Source organism: Lathyrus oleraceus, chromosome 4, assembly GCF_024323335.1.
Source record: "Lathyrus oleraceus cultivar Zhongwan6 chromosome 4, CAAS_Psat_ZW6_1.0, whole genome shotgun sequence".
In the NCBI taxonomy this organism is placed as follows: Eukaryota; Viridiplantae; Streptophyta; class Magnoliopsida; order Fabales; family Fabaceae; genus Lathyrus; species Lathyrus oleraceus.
This window is the reverse complement of record NC_066582.1, coordinates 480,609,398-480,635,098: the sequence shown is the minus strand read 5'-3', so window position 1 is coordinate 480,635,098 and position 25,701 is coordinate 480,609,398. Positions and strand designations below refer to the sequence as shown.

Below are 25,701 nucleotides of genomic sequence, written 5' to 3'. Positions count from 1 at the left end.
AAATTGGGTGTGGGTGGAGTGCATCCAAAAATGCATCTCCGAAATTTAAAATTATTTTAATATTTTTATGAAGTGTCTAAGTAATATATAAGATGCATTAAGAAATACTCTTAAAAAAAGTATGTTGTCAAATTGAGCCCAATTTAACAAAGTTATGCAGCCGAATTCAACAAAGTTATGGAGGCAAATCTTGCAAAATGATGCAGCAGAATTATATAGGCAACTTAGAAATAAAATTATGCTGCAGATTCTGCAGCCAAGTTGCAAAATTATGCAGCAGAAATCTTGCAAGATTATAATAAATAAAAAGTCAAAAAGTAATGCCCATTACGAAACAATACACAAATACAAATACAGTGATACAGAAAAAGAAAAGAAAAGAAAAAACAAAAACTACACCAACACAGTGACATAGAAAGGAAAAAAAAAGGAGAAAATTTGAAATGGTGGTGATTTTACTACTACAACAAGAGGTAAATTTACATAAAGAACCTTAACAGTGACAACGATCAAAGATGTGGCAACTATGAAGTTGGGCGGTGACGGCAACAGCAAAACTGAACAACAAAGAAGACGATCGGTAATAACGAAGCTCAAGGATGATGGTGATGACAATCAAAGACATGACAATGATAACTAAGTTCCTTTGTGATAAGAAGATGAATGCACAAAGATGAAGAAGATGAATGCACAAAGATGAAGAAGATGAAAGAATAACATCGTAATGGTTTTTTAGTTTCATATTCAAACACTTTGTTTTGGTTTTTTAATAAAAAATACAATACTAAACACTGGCATGAAATAGGTATATAGACTAATCCGACGGACTATAATTGTTGAAAGGCAGAAAGCAGTTGCCACAAAAACGTTAGGGGATCCATTCCCTTCAATCTATGTCCCGATATGACAACATTGAAAATACAATTAAATCTTATATTTTCTATTGCTTCCACTTTGGATCCAAAATCTACCAAAATCCATACAGTCTCATACAAGAGTTTCCCCGCAACTTAAAACACTAATTCACTAGAATAAATTTTTACATACCAAAAGCAAATTCAAAATTAATCTATTTATCAACCTTGCATTGACCAACTTAAGCCCACTTGAAAGTTTCACCGCGTAAACCTGCATAAATCAATGGTTATTACTGAAAATCATGCTATTTGAAAATTCACTAACAAGTAGAAAAGAGTATCTATCTACATTACATTGTTCATAAAGTTTTTCTGCTAGCAACAACACTGCATCATTTTCTTCAACCAATCGGGCGAATCTTTCTGTCTCCATGACTGCCTCACTTGCCAGATATGATTTGTTTTCAGCCTCTGCAATCATGTTTGCTGCAGTATCAGCTGCTTTCTTCAGCATATCATCGTAGACCGATGATTGCTGTTGCGGCCTTGCATCCTTTTGTTTTGGTGAAGGTGAAGGTGTTTTTGTCATTAATGGGGCATCTTTCTTTATCTTGTAACAATTTTGTACCTGCAATAGATGGTAAGTTGAAAAAATCACATCACCCAGAAGAAAAACAAGCTTCAAGATATTCCAGTTTAAGAGTACAGAATCTCCGTGGGAAGGTCGGTCCAATGGAAGCACGTGAACATCAATTTTACGAAGGTTATAGACTTATAGTCCTAACAACGGTAGCTATAGTAATTATGATAGTCTTGCTTGCAGAAACCTTGGAGACAGACGGTGATGGAAGAGAGGAAATGGCAGCCTCTACTTGCAGACATACCCCACCCAAGATCCTTACAGTAACAGAGTCACTCACTACATGCATAGTAGAGCCACTACCCTCTTTCAAAGAAATCAATAAGGTCTAAAGAAACAGATTGATTTCAAAAAGAAAACAAGTCATGAATACACAAATGTTGTTAAAAGTGTAATGGTAGACAGATAAACCCCTGACTTTTAGAGTAACAGAAAGTGATGGCAAAGATGCTAAGAAACACAGGAAAAAATGTGGAGCATTAAGACAGATAGATTTTGCTTCTTTTTTTTGGCAAAAGAATCAGCAATCAGTCGCTACCATATATTAAAGCCAAATCAATCAAATAACATGCTTTAACAATAAAATTGAGTAAAATTTCCACAAGTTGAAATATCATAAATGAATAACAATGACATACAATATCACATAAGCCACACAGAGGATTAATTTACCTTTTCAAGCTTCCCTTGATTCACAAGGGTCCTCAGCCTTGAACTCAGTGCCCTTCTGAAATTTTGAGGAACCTGCTGGTGCTTTTGCTGCAGCAATAGATGTGGGTTATGATTACTTCTAAAAGGCTAAAATGAAAAGAAGAAAAAAATGTAGAATACTCAATAATAAAGAACAACTTGCACAGTAGACACTCTAAATGAACTAACTTACCAACTTACATCAAGTAAAATTATATGCATTTCCATTTTAGGCGTTGATACTCAATTTTAATTGCATAATCTCAAAAACAGGGTTATTTCAAACTAACTCCCAAAATGGTATTGTGTATATATTGTCAAATGTATGGAAAATTAAAAGTAATAAAGAACTTCAACTAACCTCAATGAAACTAGCAATAGCATTTAGGTCGGATCCATTAGTGTCCTTCAATGTAGATAGAGCATCAAAAACCATGGCATTATACCTGATAAGAACACAAAAGTAGCAATAACTACACATAATAATATATTAATTGACAAAACAAATAGCATGTTAAAATGCTCCATCAAATCAATGGCAAAATAACGATTGATAGTCACTACTACTACTAGTCAGCTAGAAATGTTGTTCAGTGTAAATTATAATTGAACGAATAGTTTGGCAACATCATGCTTTATTACATCACTAAATGGAGTAGACGAGTGGATAACATATTTCTGCATCAGATCATCATACGAATATGATATCAAATCAATAACATATTCCAATAATAAAAAAATAACTAGTTTGGCATGAAATCAGTTTATTAATTTAACTCACAAGCAAATCATTTTGTGCGATAAAAATCATTCCATTCCAGATGAATTCTCTTTATTCTCACAAGCGCACAAAGGAACAGACCACATGAGTTTTTGAACAATAAAATACACACTAAAGCAAAAATTCCAATTATAAGTTTAAACGAATGTAACATGTGCGGACAAACTAACACTGAAAAAAATTCCCTAATAATATTATTTTATACATACAAAGGGGGAAAATGTGGTTATTATCACCCACCTAGAGAATAAATTAAATGTATGTTGGGATTCAAGTTTGATTGAAAACGTGGGAAATGCACTATTGTGTCCCATTCACGATGGAAGGTTTACATACTTGCTAAAATCGTACAATAAGGATGGCCTTGTATTTGGAGGGCTATGCGTGGTGTTTTAGGGTTGTTGATGGTGTTGGAGCAAGCTCACGCAGAGTGGTGAGAAACACTGTATCTCACAATCTTAGGTGAATTCACTGTCACCACTCAACTCCGTGGTTGATGTATTTATAGAGGTCTATTAGTCTGGATTCTTGAGCCCAAGGGGTGGTTATTCTGCTCCTCTTAGGAGCGTGGAAACCGTTATTCCCTCTATTCTTCTAAAGATCGTGGCTTCCCCCCTTTGTCTGAGCCTCCATAACATTAGCGCCTAAGGACACGCCAATCCCCACGTTTCGTGAGTAGGTGATGGATGGTTTAACCCAAGCCCAACAAGGGACGAGTGATGCTACCAATGAGCGAGTGTTACAACCAATGAGCGCGTGTTGCGATCAATGGGAGACTAGAAACCCCACTTTGGGCGGCGTGTGGTATTTGCCAACCCTCAATGAACTTTGTATTGGCTTCCTCTGGGCCCTTTCCTTCCAGGCTTGGTACTGTCTTCGTATAGGGTCCAATACAAGTATACCGGTACAATTTAGAAATAGAATGTTTAGAAGAAATTGAAGGACGGACCCATGGTATGGTAGCCCTGGCCCTAGCCCACAGAAAATATAAATTTATGGGTTGGAGCATTAAGTGGCTCAGTCAAGGGGAGCTGCAACTCAGCAATCTATTAAGGGGACCAAATGAGATGAGTTGGGGGCTACAGCCCTTGTTGACAGCTCTAACTGCAGTATATGGAATGCAAAGACCAGGAAAAACCCACTCTCCGTAAACTTTTTCATTGAGAATTTCATGGCATCTATGTAATTAGTAATTGGATACTTTTAAAGTTTGTCTTTAGTAGGCATCTAGAGGAAGACACAAATTGAAGAGATTTTTATTATAAATATCAGTGTGTGCTTTTATATTGTGCTGCTTGCTTAAAGTCACACGTTCTCTCTCTCTCTCTCTGCAAATTCCTCTTCACTTCTAAATAAATTCTTCTATTTGTCTTTTGAATGAGAGTAGATCAGATAGAGAAGAGTCAAATAACTAGAGGTATAGTTAGACTTAGAAAAACTATAAGACAAACTATTAAGAAAGATCTCGAGATTAACGAATTATAGAAACGCGGTCTTGGATAGAGCATTATGACGGAATGTGATCCATGTAGCCGACCTCACTTAGTGGGATAAGGTTTGGTTGTTGTTGTTACCGCCGTCTTTCGAAAAACAAAAAGATGAAACACAAGTTCTGAATCACTGGCATCATTTATGTTTCAATGGTAACTCCAAAATTGGTGCTTGAATTATATGTTTTGGTATATTCCTAAATTTTTTGTTTGTCAATATCCACAATCCTCAAAGTTCTTTAATTGAAAAATGGACAAAAGTGAGGGCTGTATTGTAGAGGTAAAGTACAAAATTGTAACTGTTATTGAAAAACCAACTGTTGAGATTGTGATAAAATTCAATGGTTAAGTAATACTGTTTTCTTCAAAATCAATGCACAAAAATAACAAAATAACAAGTTTTCATTAAAAAAAAGCATTTTATGGAATATATATATTGTGGTACACATATTGTGACTTTGAATATATGGCGGATGGCGGTCCATGGTGGAGAGCTAAAATCCCGCTATAACGGCCGCTCTGCGACGCTTTCATAGTGAATTATTGCAGAAAATCCTGCAATATCGGCCGATATTAACCATCGGCGAGCCCAAAAACCGCCACAGATATCCACCATGGCAGATAGTCGATAATACTGCTTTGAATGGAAGACTAAATCAAGCTTTTGGCCCTCATAAGTGACATTTATGCTCATTCTATTCCATATTTAAAAAAAAATTCTTAACCTTCTCACAATAAATATTAAATGGCTTGTCTGTTTAGAATTGTTTGATGCAGACACACAATTTGGGAATCAGTTAGTTAAAGGGAAAAATATCCTTCAGCCATACAACTAACAGGAGTTCATGTACATTGAAACACATGAAGGTAGACAAAATCCTTCTCAATTCACTGTCATTGTAGGATTGATTTGAAAACCTTTTTCCCCATTAAAGACCACATTGATTGTCACATATAAGAACTACAAATTCAATTAAATTTGATGAAATGTGATCAACACGCAACTGTCCTACAAATCACCAAAAGCTGTTTCGTATTAAGGGATTAATGAATGTAAAGAACCATCATTAGTCACTATATATCTCATATTATAATCAAACCGTTGGCCATCCCAATACTAACGCAAAGCTCTAATTGTTTCCTTTTAGCCTCTTAAATACTTATAGGACTCTCAACACATCCTCTAATACCCAGGACTACAATTACTTGACATCTAGAGAGTAACCCGAATGAGCCTATAGCGGACAGTCCAAAATATCTTAGATTAAATACTTATAGGACTCTCAACACACCCTCTAACACCCAAGACTACAATTACCAAACATCTAGAGAGTGACCCGAATGACCCTATAGCTGATGATCCAACCTATCTTGGATAAACTCTGATATTGTCTCTACAAAACCAGCTTACAAGAAGAGGGACACTCATAAATACTACTTCGGCCTTATTTATAAGTAAAAAAGACAATTTTCAAGATTATTAAGAATAATTGTCATGTGCATTTCATTTTCTTGATTTCAAAAGTAAAATATATAACACAATTACTAATATACCCTTAATTAAATTGTAATCCACTAACAATATCAATAAGGTCGGAGGGAGTATATTTCTAGGTCCAATCTAAATTAAAGGTGAGACTCTCAAGAACATGCATATTGAGAAGAATACAGCTTAACATTGTTTCTTTAATTTTTGTTAACCTAACATGAATTCTTCTATTAATTGAAATACATGAATCAACATACCTTGGAGGATTTTTAACCTCTTGTTCAATTGGAGAAGGATCAGAGGCAACGATATCAGAAGAAGGAGCAGAAATTTGAGGAACGGCAGTGGAAGAAGCAGGAGCAGCTTTAGGCTTGGGAGTCCTAGAACTAGAACCTTGTGAACCATTATTCACATAAACATTCATATTTCGCCATTTATCCTGAAAAATAATTGAAAAAAAATATATTTAAAAATTGGAGAAAAAAAAACTAAGAACCCTAGCTAACAATGGAAGAAGAAGAAGAAGAAGAGGACCTTGAGGTCGATGTTGGAACGAGAAGTGAGTAAATGAGCAAATTGAGGATCAACGAGAATGGTTTTCCATTTTCCAGTGCCGTGCTTGTCAATTCCAGCAATAAGCGCGTCTTCTTCTTCCTGCGTCCATTTCAGCTTTTGATTCCCCATTCAAATTCAAATTCAACAACACTTCGTATTGTTTCTGTTTCTCTTTCGTTTCAGTTTCAGCTAAAACGAGTTATTCGTTTTCAATAAGCTTCGTGGAAAATGAATTTGATTTTCATCTCTCTCACACAGACACGTTCGTTTCTTAGTCGTTGATTTTGCAGAAAATATCTTTCTTTTTATAAATAAATAATAAAAAAAAAGCAGTGATTTTCGGTTTCTTATATTAGAAAAAATGAAAAATAATTATTAAATATAAAATAAATAAAAAAGCAAACCGTATAAGAGTACGGTATAGTTGAAACATTTAAGTGTACGGATCATCATTCCTCTTGTTTTAGCATGCAACAAACAAACCGTTCTATATTTTGCTAACAATTTACATTTAAATAGATTTTTAACTTTTTAGCGTGACAAACTCATTTAAATGCATTTTTTTCTCTTAATTTAATATTTTTTTAACTTTTAATTTTTTTATGTTTTAAAAATTAGTTTTTTACCCTCAATTTTATATTATTTGAGATTTGGTTGGGTTTCTTTCAATTTTACATACGTGTCATTGATCATTAGGACAAAAAAATTATTTTTAATGAAGAGGCATTGATGACTGATGAGTGAGATAATTTATTATTTATTTACAAAATTAATTAATTAATAATTATTATTATTTTAATTAAATAATTTATTAATTATTTTTATTAAGTTTTTTTAAAAAATAAATAATTAAAATTATGAAATTAAAATTTTGGGCCTAAGTCCATTTCATTGGACCAATAACTCAACACTCAATTCACAAGTCAATGGTGATGTAGTTTATATAAACACTAAAATTAATTACCATTAAACACAATGTGGGACTTGCAATGAAGTCTTTTACAATTAACTTGCAATGGAGTCTCATCACATCAACCATATTATATGAGTATTTATAGTTATACTTTCAAATTAATTGGTTCTGCCACCTTCTCCACGACTACATGAGTATCTATAGTTTCTGCAACGTTCTTAATAAATTTGGAAGTAGAGATATTTGTTGAACCTCATTGTTTAAGCGAAGAGCAGTTTTGGCATACTGGAGGCTAATGTTGGCCTCGCGATTAATGTTTTCTTTTGGAAGAAGCTGATGCATAATTCTCTAGGTCAACTTTCTTTTTTCGTATATCCTCAATTTGCTTACTTAATTGCAAAATTTGTTTGTCGTACACCAAGATTTGTTGGTCATAGGTTGAAATTTGATCTTTATCCTTCTGAGCCTCCAACGCGTCAACTAATTTTTGAGATTGGATGCTTAAGTTCCATTCTTTGGAAGCAACTTCAGTTTTTTGTTGAAACTGGCTAGCGGACTCTGTCTCAACCTTACGCTCTTGCAAACTTATTCAAGAAAGGTACTAAAGTCCAATACGAACTAAAGGAGTGAGTCAGCCAAGACGTGGTCACCAAGCTGGGTTAATAGTTGTTGAATTTCAGACTCAATGGAAGGATTATCTTCCACAATTTTAAAGAAATCCACATCCAAAACCTTCACTTTTAACTGTCAAACTAGTATGGTCACGAGGTCAACACCAACCTATCAGTTACATAAGAAGAGATTTTCAAAGTTGGAAGTTTTTCTATAATTTTTTGTTTTAAAGTAAGAGCTGCATCATAAACAGTTCGACGAATATCACAAAGATTATATACAACCTTAAAGTAACATTGGAAAGCCTGAATTTCTTTGATATGTGTACGAGTACTCTTCTTAAACCGAGTCTGCACAGTTGAAAAAGTATTTGATAGAAGTTGCAAGATACAAATGCCACATAATGAGCATGGTGATAATTCGGCCACCATTATTTGAATTCTTATGTGTAGAGATAGTTAACTTGAAAAAAAGGAGTAAATGTGGCAGTGTCTATTATGAGGAAATCTAGTTGTGCATGGTATTCTTCATTTGTATAAAGGGTAGTTGCTATGAAGATTTCGTTTTTAGGAAGAAAGAATGACTTGGGTAGAATTTGACAGAAATTGAATTGTCGAGATACCAAGTTAGCTTGATAGCTAACAAGGCCCAAACCTTTATGTCCCACCATAATCCCGACAGAAAAAATAGTGGGTTGGAGAAAAGCTGACCAGATGTTAAGAGCTTGAGCATGATGTTTAGGAGAAAGAGAGGGAGATTCTCTCTTAAACTAGTCGGGACCATGACTTCAATTGACAAATGGAGCCATGGATGGTTCAAAAATAATACGTTATGCAAACATCATGACATTCTTCTTAAGTGCATTTGCAGTCAATAAACCAACATCTTCTGGTGTTAACAAGGCAAGCCTGGTGGCTTCAACTCGTCTTCCTTCAACCTGTTGCACAAAGGAAGAAGGGATTTTGAACTTCAGAAAAGATTCAAATGTGACATTAAGTCATAATTAGAGAAGCCACATAGGTTTTTGGATTAGGAATTTGTATTATAGATCGTTAATGGACTTAAAATCAAAAGCAACAAGCCCAAGAGCGTTGTAGAGAGAGTCCAAGATTAGCTTGTTGAGATTAATTTTTCGCCATTCATGAATTTGGGTGGCCAAAGTTATAAATTTCTTGGCTACCTGCAAAGAGCTAGAGCCAAAGACACAGCGACATAGCCAGAAGGTTAAGAAAGCAATGTGCTCTTGGTCATAAACCTCTTTAGAGTCAGTTTCATGGAAATCTTTGATAAAACTCTTATAACTTGCACGATCGAAGTTAAAGTCTAGTTTGGTGCTAGTTAGCAAAGTAAGGTCGAAGGTTTCGCCAATAGGTTGAAGTCTCGTTATGGCAGCTATGTCGAACAAGATAGGGGTTACCATTCTACAATGCAAGTCGAGAGTATTAGTACAACTTTCCCAGAAAAGAAGAGTTGCGATGAACATGTTGGGATTACACTTAAGGCAAATTCTTGACAACTGAATCAAGTCATAAATTTCTTAATCCTTCAAAAAGTGTCCTTTCTTTTTTTCTACCTTATCTAACCATTCAATATAGGCCTTATTGTTAGGGAAGGGAAAGCACGAAAAACACATTTAGGTGCAATCATAAACCATAACTCGTAAGCTTTATTTTTAAAGATTTTGGGTTCATGACTACGGTAACAAGGAATTTTTTTCCAGACGTTCAGATTTTTCAGAAGAAGCAGGGAAAGGACATAAGAATGCATGAATAATATCATAAATGGAGAAAGGGACGATTACCCGAGAAGCCCAAATCATCACTTTCTCCTCCTCTATTTGTGGCTCAGAAATGTAGATGTGTTTACCAACAACGATGAGAGCATTAATTTCAGAAGCAATTAGGATTGAAAGTGTTGGTGTGGAAGAAGAAACCATTTTTGTCTTATGAATATTAATAAGAATGAAGATGGAAATGGTACGGGAGTATGAGAAGTTAGGGATTTGAAAAAGAAGAAGAAAAGTGAAAAATGAAAAAACGTAGGGATTTTTATAATGGAGAAGCATTTCAGTTTCCCCCTAATGAAGTGGCACTTAAAAATAGACACTTGGCATTTGAATTTCTTGAATAAGTTTTAGTTAAATATTTCTTTAATGTGGTTTAATCGTGTGGACAAATTGTCCTGGGAAATCATAATTTTAGCTAATTATTTCTTTAATGTGGTTTAATTATGTGGACACGATTGTCCTGGGAAATCAGAATAATGATGAAGGTCTGCACGCACGTTCGTGAAATGAGGTGTACATGCTTTGGTAAACAGTGTCAGACAGTTACAAAAAATATCACATTTCTTCCATTTGATACATATGATCGAAAGTGAAAAATTTTGGGAGGCATTTGTTAGGCTGAAATTTCTAGTTGTCGAAAAGTCAACAGAGAATGGTAATGACTATGTTGAAAATACTAAGTGTCAAAGCTTAAACCAAAAGCTTCGACACGTTGACTGTGTCTATCTAGTGGTTCGACTAAGCTGTAAGTGGAGTCAAGGTCAAGAAAGGTTTGGAGGAGTCTCAGGAATAAATCCATAAGATTATCATTACTCTCTTTTCCATATGTTTAGAAACTTGATAGTGTCACATAAAAACTCTTCGACACGACTGTCGCAACCTGCGAAAAAAAACAACCGGCGAAAAAAGAAATGACAGAAGAGTCGCCACCGTGCGTTATTTATCCCAAAGGAGGGAAAGGAAACGCTCGAAGTAAACCTGGAGAAAGGAAAGGAAAAGACAAGGTCTCGCAACCAAATCTTGGGTTCGGGAGTCGATTATGCGAAGGGAAGGTATTAGCACCCCTACGCATCCGTAGTACTCTACGGGATTCACTCTTGTTGTTCTTGTCTAAAGGGTGTGTGTTTATCTAAGGTACTATTTACTAAAAGAAGGTCAAAAGAAAATGACTCGCACGGATGTCGCATCCACTGCATACGTATCTCATATGAATATGAGAATCAGAGTCTTCGTAGCTCGGTTACCTATGGATGAAAGAGATGTGTGCTTGCTAAGACATCGTGTCTTATGCCTACGTATCTCATATGGAATGAGAATCAGAGCAAGCCGTAGTTTAACTAACTACGGGAACGCGGGTCTCGATTGCAACTAGGGCAAGAGACAGGGAATGTCTCGATCGCAACGAGGGCGAGAGAAAAGAATTGCAACGAGGGCGAAAGCCAACAAAGATTAGTTGTTAGTTGTCAGTCAAAATCGGCAAGACATTGCATCTTATGCCTACGTATCTCATCTGAACATGAGAATCAGAGTTGCCGTAGTTCGGCTACATAGGGATTGCCATCTGAACATGGACTTACAAAGGAGGACACCAGTTGTGTCAAAGGAGAGTGGGCAATGTGTTCACGTCCTAGCAGCAGGTGTCGCAGCTCGCTGAATCGAGTCTTAGGCAGTTACCTCTTTGCAATAGGACATACTGACATGCCACAGGATCGGAGACGCACGGAAGGTCTAAAGAAATGGGGAAGCTCTGCCCTAGAATTGTCATGCAATGTGAACCTAAGTGTTAGGATTTACAAATGGGAACATCTACCTAATGTTAGCATGCAAAGAAATAAGGGAATTCTACCTATGTTATCATACAAAAGAATAATGGAATTCTACCTATGTTATCATACAAAAGAATAAGGGGATTCTACCTATGTTATCATACAAAGGGTTCTACCTAATGGGTGCTACCTAAACGGAACAAGAATCGACGAATGGAGCAAGGAAAGGAACCAAGGATAAGGGTAGATGGCGATGCATGAAGCAATCGACTTACAGGTGGTAGATGGTGATGCCTGAAGCAATCGACTTACAAGATAAATGGCGATGCATGAAGCAATCGACTTACAAAAGAATGGATGAATACATGCTGGTTCTGTTAGGTTTTGAAGATGATTACTCGACGTTGGATCGAGGTTTTGATCTTGTTTTGAAATGGTTATCGGATGTTCATTTTAATTCTTGTATTAACAGATGAATAAAGAATGAAAGAATAAACATTATACACTTCATGGGAGAGGGGTACATTTGTTATGAATGGGGATTGTTCATGGCAATCAGGCAATAATAATATATGCCTCATACATCATACAAGTAGGCCACAGTTATCAATCAATAAGATATATAAACAAGTATATGATCAAATCAAATAATAAAAGAATGAAATAATGTAGCATTAGACAATGCTAGAGAAGTATAGACATGTTAAGCAATCAAACATTAGAAGCATGGATGAAAGAAACAAGTATAAAAAATATCAGATGAATCAGACAGGTGAAACTATGCACACAAAGGATCAATGAATAATTTAATCGGGAAATGATGCAAGGGTCAAATAAAATCAAGATGAAAGGCCTCTAATATGTGGCATATGAGATGAACAAGGGAGGATCAAAAGATCTCTTCAGTTGCCCTAAGCAATCCCTTAAGTCAAACATCAATCATAGAAAAGTCAACTGAAAAGTCAAGTCAACTTGAAAATTATCAAATAAATAGTAAATTAATCAAGAAAATTATGAAAAATTAAACTAACTAAGGTGGGGTCAGGACATCATCATTCCTCAAAAAGGTTTTAAAAATAATGATGATTAGTTATTGAATTAATTGAATGAAAACAAAGGTCAAACCAAAAGCCCAACAACAAGACTAGGTTAGAAATAAATCAAGAATAAATAGTAAATTAATCACAAAAATTATGAAAAATTAAACTAAGTAAGGTGGGGTTAGGACATCATCATCCCCCAAAAAGATTTCAAAAATAATAAAAATTGGTCATTGAATTAATTGAAATAAAACAGAAGTCAAATGAAAAATCAACCAAGCAAACTAGGTCAAAAATAAATCCAAAATAAATTAAAAATGGGAAATAAAATTCCAAGAAAAGGTCAGGTTGACCATGAGACATTGGTCAACCCTCATCCCAAAAATCAGAAGTTAAAAATAAATTTAAGCTATGAAAATAAAATTAATAAAAATATGTGTGTTAAAATGGACTATTTGAAACAAATAATTAAAATAAAATATTAACATTAAATAAAATATGAAAATAAAAATTAAATAAATTAAATAAAACATTAAGAAATGTGAAAAGTATTTTTTGATATTTTTATGAACAAATAAAATATTTTTATGAATTAAAAAGCAAAACAGCAAAATAAAATAAGAATTAAAAAGAAAAATGAAATGAAGTGAATGGACAATGGGCCAGATGGGTGGTGTGGATAGCGCAGCGCAAGGAAGCCCAACCCGGTCCAGGATTTATTTAAGTGTGACAGCATAAAATAAAATGTTCAATTAATTAAACTATGTAACACGTGAGTCAATTGGTCATGTTGGACTTAAGTCACTAGATGACAAAAGCTGGAGCGGACAGTCAGGATAAGATGGCGCATGCGATCTGGCGGTTATCATGAAGCCACGTGGTCGTCTCCCCACTACACTCAAACGCCCTAGCGCCATGCAATAATAAACACGTGAAAACGCAGGAAATTTGTTCCATCTTCCACACGGGATATCTCACGCTATGGTTCACGAAATGAGATGATACAAAAAGCAAAGTTCAAGTTCTAAATGAGTAGAACACAATGGTACTTTGTTTCGATGAAAATAATGACCTTAGCATGTAGAAAAGCGAACAACAAGGGGGCCTCGTGCACATGTATACAACGAAAATCAATGTCACAAAACTCCAACTTAAAAGCAATGCCTCATGTTGAGGATTTTGTAAGCATGCATAGCATATTGTTAACATGGAAAATAAACACGAAACAAGCATGGCATAATGAAAAAAAAGAGCATGATGCAAGCATGGAAAAATAACAACAACAAGCATGAGATGAACATGAAATGAACAAGGCCATGGAAGAGAGTGAGTAAAGGTTTACCTAGTGGATGCAAGGTCCACTGCCCCTTGAAGATGGAAGGAGAATAAGGTGCTGTTTTGATGCTTCAAGAACTTGTGAAAATGCAATGGAATGAGACTTGGTCTTTTCCTCTTGCCTTGCTTGCTTGAAAATAGTGGCAGCCTCTGCCCTTCAGATTAGGGTTTTGATGTCTTAAATATGTAGGGTTTAAATGTTCTAAATGGGCTTGGAATGTTGGTTTGGTTTATGTGCAAAAGGTGCAAAAATGAGGTGTGAAAAGAAATGGCTAAATGTGGCAAAACTTAAGTGAGTGAACATAAAAGCGAATGGCCAAATGAGGTAAAAAGTGTGGCTGGTCATTTTTGTGGCATGGCATGGAAATAAGTCCAACAGGGTGACTTTAAGACTTTGTAACTTGATGAATACACGACCAAATGACAAGGCAATGCAAACAGTAGAAAGAGGACATGGAGCTTAACATCTTTCATGTTGAACACAAGTTGAAATGATGAGTGGAAAGAGGTGAAAAATGGCCATGAAGTTCAGGTTCCATAACTGCAAAAAGGTTGCGCCAGTTTGGCCTAAATGCTGTCAAAAAATTCAGTCCATGATGCCAACTTTAGATGAGTGCATCTCCCAAACCAATGATCCAAATGGGATGATTCCAAAAGGGTGTGAAAGAGGACATGGCAAGGTGCAATTGTCATGAAGAAAGTATTTTCAAAAGATGCCTTGAAGTGTAAGAAAACTGGCCCATAAGTCTTGACAAATTTTGCAAATTTTGGACTTAGAAAATTTTCTAAGTATTCTAAAATAATGTCTCACTTTGACCAAGCATAACTTTCTCAATTTTAATCCAAATGAAACAAACTTTATATATATAAAAATCTTGGAACAAGAGGAACAACTTTCATGTTGGAGAAATTTTCAAATGGAGCTTGTATCTGGATGGAAAATGGGCTTAAAGTGGGTGCAATAACCATAAAAACTTGCCCTAAATGGAAAGTCAACTATTTCCAAATTTAGTAACTTTTCAAACTTCTGATTAAATGATGAATCCATGATCCAACCTTGATCAAATTTTACATGTAGGCTCCCTTAGGCATTAATTTTGAGATTCCACTTTCAAAATGTCAGGAGTTGACTTTTCTGGCCCCATAGTTGACTTTTCCCAAACTGTCTGATTCCCGATTCCATTGATCAATTGAAGCCCCTCTGGCTCAAATAAAGAGCTGATTTTTTGTATGTAGATCCTTGTGGACATATGGAGGGCCATGGAAAAGATTTTTACCCAAGGAATCAGAAATAAACCGATTTTATACCAAACCCTAGTTTAGGGCAAAAATGCTCAAGAACTGATTGCACTGACTGCCAATGGATCTTTCTGAGATAACCGTGGATCTTCTTAGGCCAAGATGCCTCTATAATCATGACATGAATGAGCCCCTTTTACTTCCAACCAAACATTGCCTGTTGCAGGTAGTCACGAAACCCTAATTTTTGATTAAACCCATATGTACACTCTGAGAGCTCTGAATCTTTTACTGATGAAACTGAGTACCATAATAAGACATATGGACCACCTTGAGACTTGTATATTTGGAGAATGAAGTTCAATTCTCAGTCTTGCTTTGTGTGGGCTCCTTCTGTTAAGGAGTGATCAATCAAACCCTGATTTTCCAAGTCACTGATGCAGTATGCAATGAGTATGACCTAGTATGATACTAATGAAATGTAAGACACAATCCCATGCTTCCAAGAAAAATGAAAGGGTAAATTTTGGGGTATTACAACGACGTTGAAGTTGACAATTATTAAGTGATAAAGACTTATGGTATTTTCAAATCCAAAGACTATGTGATATGGAGAAGTTTCAGCATTTTTGGATTGATCGAAGACTCTTGAAAATGGCAATCAAGGTGTTCAAAAAACGGTTATCAACACAGTTATCATCACGATTATTTGGTTTTTTAGCAGTATTTTCTCTGAAGACACGTGGAAGCAAGTTAGAGCAAAGTAGTCCAAGTAGTAGGACACACGTCGAACATGTAACCACCGATTGTTGTCGACGATTATTTTAGGACTAGTATATAAAACAGTCTCAGACCTTGAATTGGGGGTCGCAAAATTCTCATTCATTTCTATAAAACTAAAATACTCAAGTTATCAAGCGAAATAGTTTGTGAGAAATGTGGGTCTGCGTCCACTCTTTAGATTCTCTGAAAATCCTTTGTATTTCAAACATTTACGAGTAATGTCATTTACTTCATTTATTTTGTTTATTGTTTTTTATCTTTATCCAAAGTTTATTGTTTACATTCATTTGGTGTATTATTCAAGCGTTTTTAAATCCAAATCACACATTTTTTGTGATTATTTATTAAAAGCACCGGTAAACAACACATAGAAATGTTGGACCACTCTACCACGTGTCAATTTGTCTTGGTTCGTCAACAATTTTTCTAAAATCAAACAAGAAAATGCATACCATAATCACCGAAACAAAACTAATATATTAGCATACCAAAATTCAAAATAATCCATGAAACAGATAAATTCAAATTTTACTATCCAAACTAAGGGTCAGGGTTTCAAAATCCATAATGCATAGAACCATATATCATAAACAAAAATATAGCATTACCGATCCTATGCCTCAAATGTTGAAAATTCTTAGATTTGGACAAACTAATATAACAACTTTATTGTATATAACTTAATGAAGCATAACTATTTCTTAGATTTGACTTCACTTGCATTAAAGAGAATTTGTTGTGTATTTGATGTTTAGTTTTAAAGACAACCAAGGTCTGAGTATGAATGCAGCAAAAGTTGAGAGTTGAGTTGTTATCACCAAAAGTTTAGCTTTTTTTCTACTTTCTTTGTTAAAAAAATTTAAAACCTCTAGATACAAACTTAAATCCAAAATCTGTACTCATAAATCAATAATGTTACATGAATTAAAATATTTTACAAGATAGAATACAACACTTTACATAAAACATCATTGTTTACATTATTGTCATATGAACATGCAAGCAATCAAACACACAACTATACACAAGTAGTGTGACAAGGAATTGAGATTCCCTCTCACAATTTATTTAAAACCACACCCACAATCATTCACAATCTACAGCAACACTTTCTTAGATCGAGATACTGTTGGGAATTCCTCTAAAAGTAAGTCCTTCCTCACTTGAAGGATAGAGAAGAGTATAAGGCATGCTAACCGGCCCAACTCGGTTTCTCAATGATTCATTAGTGTTCCTCAGAATGAGTTGTCCCTCAATTTCAGCTAGTGTTTTTCCAAACTTCTTGAAAGCTGCTAAGGCGTTTGTATCAGAAGTCCAATACTCAGCACTGTCTCTTTGTCCAAGGTAGTACTCATCAGAAGCATGCCTCGACAAGATTTCTATGACTGATAGTTTTATGAATTGTTTTAATTCTCAATTGTTTTTATGAAAGTTTTATGAATTGCTTGATTTTGTGAAAGCAGCAACAACAACGCCCAAACACTGACATGATAACCACAATGTTGACAATGTTCATGGAACTGACAACATTCAACCATGTTCATATACACGTTGGAATTTACAGAAGAAACGTTGATGTGAACAATGTTAAACAGAAGCAATGTTCATTATCGCGTGAGAGACTGCTTGATTGAAATTTGGATTTTAATCAAAATCAATTTTGAATCGAATCCAAATTGATTTAAATCCATTTTATAAATATGAACCGATTTTCTAAAATAATAGTTTTATTTTTAAACTTAACTAAAAAATAGTTTAGTTTTTATTGGAGTGTTAGCAAATTCTTAGCTAGAAGTGCACCATTTGCTAAGTTTTGTATCTCATAGTTGGTTTTTTAATAGCAAACCAGAATACATATAATAGAAAAGAGAAAAAAAAACACAAGTTACATACAAAAAGGAACAAAGACAACTAGAAGTGGATAAAACGCCAAATTAAGCTAACACACTGACGAACAACAAAATAGAAGAGATAAAACAACAAACAATAAGAAACAAATACAAGTTATGCAATCTAACAGTCCAATCTATATTGAAAACGCGAATCAACAAACCTCTGGAGAGAGCGAGCTGAAGGGAGGTAGACACAACTACTTGCATAAAACAAGAGGAAGGCAGTTGCCTGCCCCAACAAACCCCTAAACGCTAAATCACTTGAGCGACTCCCGCTTCCATTCAGCTGAAGAAATGGCAAAACCCGAAGCATGTGTCTTAATCCTCTTTCAAGCCAAACTAATAATCGTAGTCATCCAGTGATTAACCGTCAAACTCCCTCGACAAAAAATATCTTATTTTTCACTTTCCAAATCGTCTGGACCACAAAATGTCAGATCAAGACCAACCATAAGAATGCCAATTTCCTATGCACTAGACCCCGAAGCATCTCAAACACCTCTAAAATTATTTGAGGTAGAAGTTCATGTCACCTCAACCACCTAAAAATTCTATATCAAATAGATGAAACAATCTCAAAAAAAAAAGATGATAGATCGACACGATCACATATCACACACTCAACACTACATGATCCAAACATAATATATGTCCTCAAAAGATTTTGCTTGGTCTAGACAAAATTTGTCGTCTCAGAAGATTTTGCTTGGTCAACCACCATGATATTATTAAATTGATCCTGATTTTTCTTCCATGTTGTCGTAATAAACATACCTCAAACAAAAAAATTACAAGAATGTCGATGGTTGTAAAAAAAAAAAAAGTGTGTGAAAAATTGACCGAAGTTACTTTCAAGTTACATACAAAGCACAACTCTACAAACAAACGGGACCTAACCAGACAAGTCAGACAGAATCGCGTATCCTCGTACCATTTATTTCCGAACAATATTAAAACACTCTCCCCCACCTATCAATGTCCTTATTTGCGCGGTGGCAATGTCATTGAGAAAAAGATGAACAATGGAGTATGCAAACTTTACCAATTGTGTCGTAGATTCCATAGTTCCCTGATATCAATCCATCAACCATTTCCTCAAAACCATGATTTCATTCCTCCCTCTACACTTTTATCCAATACTCTCCAGCATTACATTAATTCCCAGACCCCTTCCCACGGCCAAAAACTCCATTCCCACATTCTGAAAACTGGGTTTGTTCCTAACACAAATATTTCCATAAAACTACTTATATTGTACCTAAAATCTAATTCTTTAACATACGCACGCCAGGTGTTTGATGATTTGCAAGACAGAACTTTATCTGCTTATAATTATATGATTGGTGGCTATCTCAAAAAAGGACAAGTTCATGAGTCACTTGAGTTGTTTCATAGGCTTTTAGTGTCTGGAGAAAAGCCCGATGGGTTTACGCTTTCAATGATTTTAAAGGCGTCTACGTCTACCTCGGGGGTTGATGTTGCGATGGTTGGTGATCTTGGAAGAATAGTACATGCGCAGATTCTTAAATGTGATGTTGAGAAAGACGATGTTCTTTGTACTGCATTGATTGACTCTTATGTTAAGAATGGGAGGGTTGGTTATGGGAGGACTGTGTTTGATGTGATGTCGGAGAAGAATGTGATATCTTCAACGTCACTCATCTCTGGTTACATGAATAAAGGTTCTTTCAGTGATGCTGAATGTATATTTCAGAAAACATTGGACAAGGATGTTGTGGTGTTTAATGCTATGATTGAAGGTTACAGCAAAACATATGAATGTGCCATGAGATCTCTTGAGGTTTACATTGACATGCAACGGTTTAACTTTAGGCCGAATCTTTCCACATTTGCTAGCATAATTGGTGCTTGTTCTGTGCTTGCAGCATTTGAAATTGGGCAACAAGTTCAAACTCAGCTTATGAAGACACCTTTTTTTGGAGACGTAAAATTAGGAAGTGCTCTTATAGATATGTATTCCAAGTGTGGTAGAGTTGTAGAAGCTCGAATAGTTTTTGACCACATGCATGAGAAGAATGTTTTTTCATGGACATCTATGATTGATGGATATGGGAAGAACGGGTTTCCTGATGAAGCACTTGATCTATTTAGTAAGATGCAGATAGAATATTGCATTGCACCCAATTTTGTCACGTTCCTCAGTGCTCTCTCAGCTTGTGCACATGCCGGACTTGTGGATAAGGGTTGGGAGATTTTTCAGAGTATGGAGAATGAATATAAACTGAAGCCAGGGATGGAGCATTATGCTTGCATGGTTGATCTGTTAGGGCGAGCAGGGAGGCTGAATCAGGCTTGGGAGTTTGTCACGAGGATGCCTGAGAGACCCAATTCGGACGTGTGGGCTGCTTTACTTAGTTCGTGCAGACTCCACGAAAATATAGAGATGGCAAAATTAGCTGCCAATGAGCTTTTCAAGCTGAATGCTAGTGGAAGACCGGGAGCATATGTTGCACTATCTAATACATTGGCAGATGCTGGGAAATGGGAGAGTGTAAGTGAACTTAGAGAAGTAATGAAGCAGAGAGGAATATCCAAGGACACTGCCTCCAGTTGGGTTGGAGCTAATATTGCTTGTTAGATTTTATGATGAGTTCAAAGATGCACAGCATCATTTTTGTTTTGTCAAATTAGATAATCCTTTAGAAGTTTTGATTCATGTTCTTCTGACAATAATGTAAACTATGAAACAACCCTATACAAAATAACGTACTCGTTCGTGGGGTCTTGGTATTGGTAACCAACCCATTTCTTTCATGGAATAGGATCAGATTCTTGTTGGCTAACAGACATTTAACCACGTGACCCTGTAGTTCTTGGTAGTAGTATTTTGTTTTGTTTTTTCTTCTAATTAAACTCATTTTATTAGTATTTCTTGTGCTCTCCGCCAACTATATATTACTACTAACTACGTATATATGCTATAGATATTTTATGTTTTCTATTTGGCTTCTCAAAATTTAAGAACTTCAAGTCATTAACTATTTAGCCATGTGTTGCTGCTGTGAAGAGGATTGCAAATTCAGGCCACTTGGGTTTCTCCTAGGCCTGCCTTTTGCTTTCTTGTCTCTCATAATCTCGGTTGTAGGCTTGATTGTTTGGATTGTTGGGTAAGTCCCTCTCTTTTAACATCTAGTATTAGCTATTTATAGTATTTTCTTTTGGTTTTTTGAGGACTTATGTATGTGTGTATGTTGCTATATGGCAGGTTGACTTTGACATGCATATGTCCATGCTGCCTTTGCGTGACCCTCATAGTTGAATTTGCTCTGTTGCTCATAAAGGCTCCAATTTTGGTTATGGAGTGGTTCATCTCCAAGATTCCATGTTAGAGATATCTGTGTTTTTAAGACTTTGAATTCGTGGTGCTAATTTAGTAGTACTATTCTTGGGTTGATTTTACCTTTTAACTTCATTCATGAATTAGTTTTTAGTCATGTCCAAATGAAAATAGCAGGTTGTAGTCTGTAACTATTCTCCTTGTCTAATAATGAATTCTGTATTCAAATATTTTTTTTAATTCTTTGTTTTTCTTTCTTTCTCTTGGTTTATATGATAAATATCATGAAAAGTAAGATACTGTCTGGATATCATAAATTAATATCTAATTTGATGAGGGGTCAAATTATAATATTGAAACTAAGAAATAATCCTAAGATTATTTATAGGGGTTGTGATAGAAAACATGGAAACGACTTATAAGGAAAATTATCTCTTCATCTCCATCAGAGGAGATTCAAGGAGCCATAAGAAACTCTACAATTGAAAGTTCACATACCCGATCACTTTCAACTATTTCCAATTGCAAACTTAGGTTCAACTATTTCTAATTGCAAACGTAGGTTCAACTATTTCCAATTGCAAACTTAGATACGCACCGTAGTCGGGTATGAGTATATATCTGACCCATACGGATTTGTTTATAGTTATGTTCTTAATTTTTATATCGATAGAAATTATAAGGTTATGAATAGATTCAATAGACATAACAAATTAACAACTGGTATCAGGGGATTCTATATTTGATTCAATTTGAATTTGAATTTTTGTTTTGTTGATATTAGGGTTCCAAAATTGGAGTTCCTTTTTTATCTTCCAATTTGTGCAAGGTTTATATTCTTTTATGCTGATAAATTCATTAATTCTTATATGATTATTGTTTTAGGACGTTTGTCGTAACATTCTGTTTCAATAGTGTGTGGTTGTTGGAATTTACATTATATTGTTTAAAACTCATTCAATTGTGCCTTATTTAATTTATTCATAATCATGCGGCCGCTACTACCTAATTTTATTCATAATCAATTGTTTGGGCGTTGTTGTTGCTGCTTTCACAAAATCAAGCAATTCATAAAACTTTCATAAAAACAATTGAGTTTGAAACTTTGGTGTAATTGTTTTCAAGTAAGCCTTTTGAGGGTTAGTCGCTAGCTCATCGTACTCAGGAGTACCTGTAATACGAAAAATATTTGATTTCAATGCGAACAAATTTTATAGAGACTAAAACAAAACACTAAGTACCTTTCTCTGGCATTAATCGCCTACTGAGAGTTGGACGGTTTAATATGAAACCTCCATACGGATATTGTCCAAAATTAACAGCTGCGTGGAGAGCTGAAGCAGTCCATATGATAATATTACAAACATGAATCAAATCTCCGCGAGTTTGCAATTTAGGCCACCACGCCTCGCCTTTCTTGTCACCATGGCCTACTTCAACAACTTCTTTCCACCAAGCTTGGAGTTCAGTGTCTTGCTGAATTTTCTCATCTGATATGAAGTATATCGAAACATAGTCTTGCACCCACGTCTTAATAGCATCCCAAATATCGAGCCCATCAACAGCATACGGGTAGTCCTCTATCACTAGACGAAGACCGTGAGGCGAAGTTGAATCCTCAACCGCTATTCCTCTAAATAAACAAGAGTATGAGAATTACAATGGTTAAATATATTGTTAGTCCTGATAAAATCACGATCTTCGACTTTAATTACCTTTTGATGAGATCGGCAGGTAGGGCTTGGTCTGTAAAAACCCAATCCTTATAAACTTTTGATGATATCTCCATAGCATACCCTCCCCACAAGAATGTTTTTTCAATAATACCATCTGCATTGACTAAGGATTGTCTAGCAAGTGCATTTATATTCATCGTATCGCGATAATGCGGATGTAATAGCTTATAAATAGGATGAAGCACACTAAGTTGCCTATTCGTCGCTATCACAAAAGGTTCGACAACTGCATGAGTATTCAACCTGTATAATGCATGAAAAGTTATTCGTAATCAATTCATATACACGAAAATACATTTCATCGACGAATATATATAAATATATACCAGTGGCTGACAAGTTGGTGAAAGCATGAGTCATTTACTATAACATAAGCCTTAGCAAGTAGCCAAATTGTAGCTTCAACACCTTCAATTGCAGGCAAGTAGACATTACTAACAACGCCGAATTGATCTCCTTGAGGATGTGGAAGGCTTAACTCAATGGCTAAAGGCCTTAAAGTTCCATCATTTTTCAAGAAAAGAATGGTTCTTGAAGCATAAGCTTTGGTTGAAGTTGAGTTTATTAGCCTTAGATATGGAATTATTGTGTCATGGTGTTCTAGCAAGAACAGTTTCTTGTTTTGTATAGCCTGATAAAAAAAATCGGTCAATTTTGGCTATAAAGAAACAAAAACAATAATTATCTTTACCTCATCAAGAGTACTGAAACCCTCCAAGTTAAGCTCTATCTGCTCTTTGGTTATTGTGCTGGTATGATCACCATAGATTGCACTGTCAAGCTTACTTTTTGGAGGAAAATCCTGGAGGGCGCGAATTAGGCCAGGATTTACGCCAGCAACAATCTCTCTTCCAAATTCTTCATCAGTCATCCACGCAGACTTACTCACTACTCAAAATAATGTCAAAATCGTCAATAAGTTTTTCGTTAAATGAAATAAAATTATTGAGTTTACTCGCAGTTTTGCTAAAGGTAGGATATACCTTGAATTACTTTAGGTGTTGGGAACTTGAGGAATTGTTCACCATCGGTTCGAAAGATTTCTGATAACACGGGTAAAGGACTAATTTGGCTAATTATATCGGTAGGCAGCTTAATTCCTCCTTCATATAGATCAAACACATCATCAAAGCTATCAAATTCAGTTGGTGTGAAATTTATGTCAAATGCAGATTGTAGCAATGGAATTACATCTTGCGAAACAGACTTAAGTCCATAAACAAGAAAGTCTGAGGATTTCAAGTGACCAAACGCTTCATCTCTTGGAATATACACACTATTCCCCCTACTCTCACTGTTAGGATCTGTTAAGATAATTGAATATAAAAAAGCATTGTTAAATATCGTCAAAAGATTATGTAACTTTCGTAATTAGTCGATAAACACAAAGGCAAGAACATAACCTGTTGCAGTAGGTTTTCTCCCCGTTCTTCCTCTACGAGGATAAGGATGATCACTAGATCGTCCCAAAATTGGACGAGCGTAACTTTGGCCCTTATCAGGCTCACCCAAATCATTGTAAACATCATAATCATAAATTCTATCCCATTCTTGACGCTCTCCCGTTCCATTTCCTCGTAAAGTCTTCAACTCCAATTGTCTATAGTAGACTAATGGAGACGGTGTTTCACTTGTTACAAAAGTCTGCGATATATGTTTTCAAATTAATCTTTATAAAATTTAAAGAAAATCACATTCCAATAGTTTGCTCTTACATTGTTGGCGAAGAAAATGCGATCGGTTTGGTATTTTTTGGCGTTGTAAACCCAGGAGTTGCAAACAAAGTGAATGGTTCCAAGATTGGGAATATCATCAAGAGTTAAGCTCACAAGAAAGAACTCAGTTGACATGTAGTTTTTGGTTTTGAATGCTCCAGGAATTCCAAAGTTGCTATCATATTCAAACTCAATGCTGAATGCAGTTTGCTTGTCTCCCAAGGTTGGTAAATTGTTAATGGCTTCTTTTAAATAAGCTTCTTTTCCCACTTTTCCTTCTCCACTTACTGCAAAAATTTAAGGTAAAGAATTTATAAACTGGGTCGCATTCGAAAGAAAATAAATTTGTAAAAGAAGAAAACTTACAGAGAGGTTTAGTAGAACTAATTAACTGAAGACAAACGGATGCACCCAAGAAGGAAGTGAGAGTATCAAGGATGGATCCAAAACCATCCAAGGCTCCATCGATAAGCTTTGCAGGATCTGTTAAGCTGTTTATGTCCAAAACATTCTTTTGCATTAGCACTAATGTGCCTTTGATTTTATCACCTCCAAATAGGAAGGACATTTTTGGTTTTTGGTCAAGCAAAACACAGTTGTTAAAATGGATAGAAGCTTGTGAGAAAGTCAAGTAACCTTGGTGGGTATTTATAGAAGAAAAATTAGTGTTTTTTTTTATAAAAAAAGAAAATACTAGTTTATAAGTGAGATATTGCCTAGTTGCTAAGTTTGTTAGGTGGTCAACTTGCTAATTCTTGGGGTTGGAAGTGGTAATAAAAATCAATTACATGAACTTTTAAAAATTGCTCTTTCATAAATTATTTACATTAAGAAAAAGTATTTAACATAATCCAATAATATTTATCTTTTATATTCTCTATCTTCAATAAAAGCATGATAATATCCTACGTCTTATAACCTTCACCGATAAAATCACATCTAATATTATATTCACTCATTCTCTTTTTTTATTAAAATTTAAAATGTCTCTTATATTTCTTTTTCCCATACTTTTTTACTTTTATTTTAATTTTTATTTATTTATTTATTATCACTAAAAATACTAATAATTTATTTTTAAATT

The 25,701-nt window shown here is 35.1% G+C and overlaps 4 protein-coding genes across 5 annotated transcripts; 2 read left to right on the top strand and 2 right to left on the bottom strand.

The window, feature by feature from the left end:
- Positions 1-854: 854 nt before the first annotated feature.
- Positions 855-6,818, bottom strand: LOC127076348 (telomere repeat-binding factor 4). Its single transcript, XM_051017970.1, has 6 exons — positions 6,482-6,818; positions 6,205-6,386; positions 2,549-2,633; positions 2,170-2,256; positions 1,212-1,485; positions 855-1,128 (listed from the first exon to the last, which is right to left on the bottom strand). The coding sequence occupies exons 1-6, from the start codon at positions 6,629-6,631 to the stop codon at positions 1,097-1,099; spliced, it is 810 nt and encodes a 269-aa protein (XP_050873927.1). The 5' UTR covers positions 6,632-6,818; the 3' UTR covers positions 855-1,096.
- A 10,038-nt stretch (positions 6,819-16,856) lies between these two features.
- Positions 16,857-25,560, bottom strand: LOC127076345 (seed linoleate 9S-lipoxygenase-3). The gene is made up of 10 exons (XM_051017969.1): positions 24,984-25,560; positions 24,618-24,904; positions 24,306-24,546; positions 23,886-24,206; positions 23,594-23,790; positions 23,229-23,533; positions 22,882-23,145; positions 22,408-22,799; positions 22,260-22,337; positions 16,857-17,376 (listed from the first exon to the last, which is right to left on the bottom strand). The coding sequence occupies exons 1-10, from the start codon at positions 25,183-25,185 to the stop codon at positions 17,090-17,092; spliced, it is 2,574 nt and encodes an 857-aa protein (XP_050873926.1). The 5' UTR covers positions 25,186-25,560; the 3' UTR covers positions 16,857-17,089.
- Positions 18,639-20,545, top strand: LOC127076342 (pentatricopeptide repeat-containing protein At1g28690, mitochondrial). Of its 2 annotated transcripts, XM_051017966.1 has the most exons (2): positions 18,761-19,080; positions 19,160-20,545. In XM_051017966.1, exon 2 carries the CDS (start codon positions 19,205-19,207, stop codon positions 20,465-20,467), a length of 1,263 nt encoding a protein of 420 aa, XP_050873923.1. In that variant the 5' UTR covers positions 18,761-19,080; positions 19,160-19,204; the 3' UTR covers positions 20,468-20,545. The 2 variants fall into 2 exon arrangements, with proteins under 2 accessions (XP_050873922.1, XP_050873923.1); XM_051017965.1 differs by having other exon boundaries at positions 18,639-20,545.
- LOC127076344 (signaling peptide TAXIMIN 1) lies at positions 20,853-21,406 on the top strand. The gene is made up of 2 exons (XM_051017968.1): positions 20,853-20,996; positions 21,095-21,406. The coding sequence occupies exons 1-2, from the start codon at positions 20,878-20,880 to the stop codon at positions 21,216-21,218; spliced, it is 243 nt and encodes an 80-aa protein (XP_050873925.1). The 5' UTR covers positions 20,853-20,877; the 3' UTR covers positions 21,219-21,406.
- Positions 25,561-25,701: the final 141 nt, after the last annotated feature.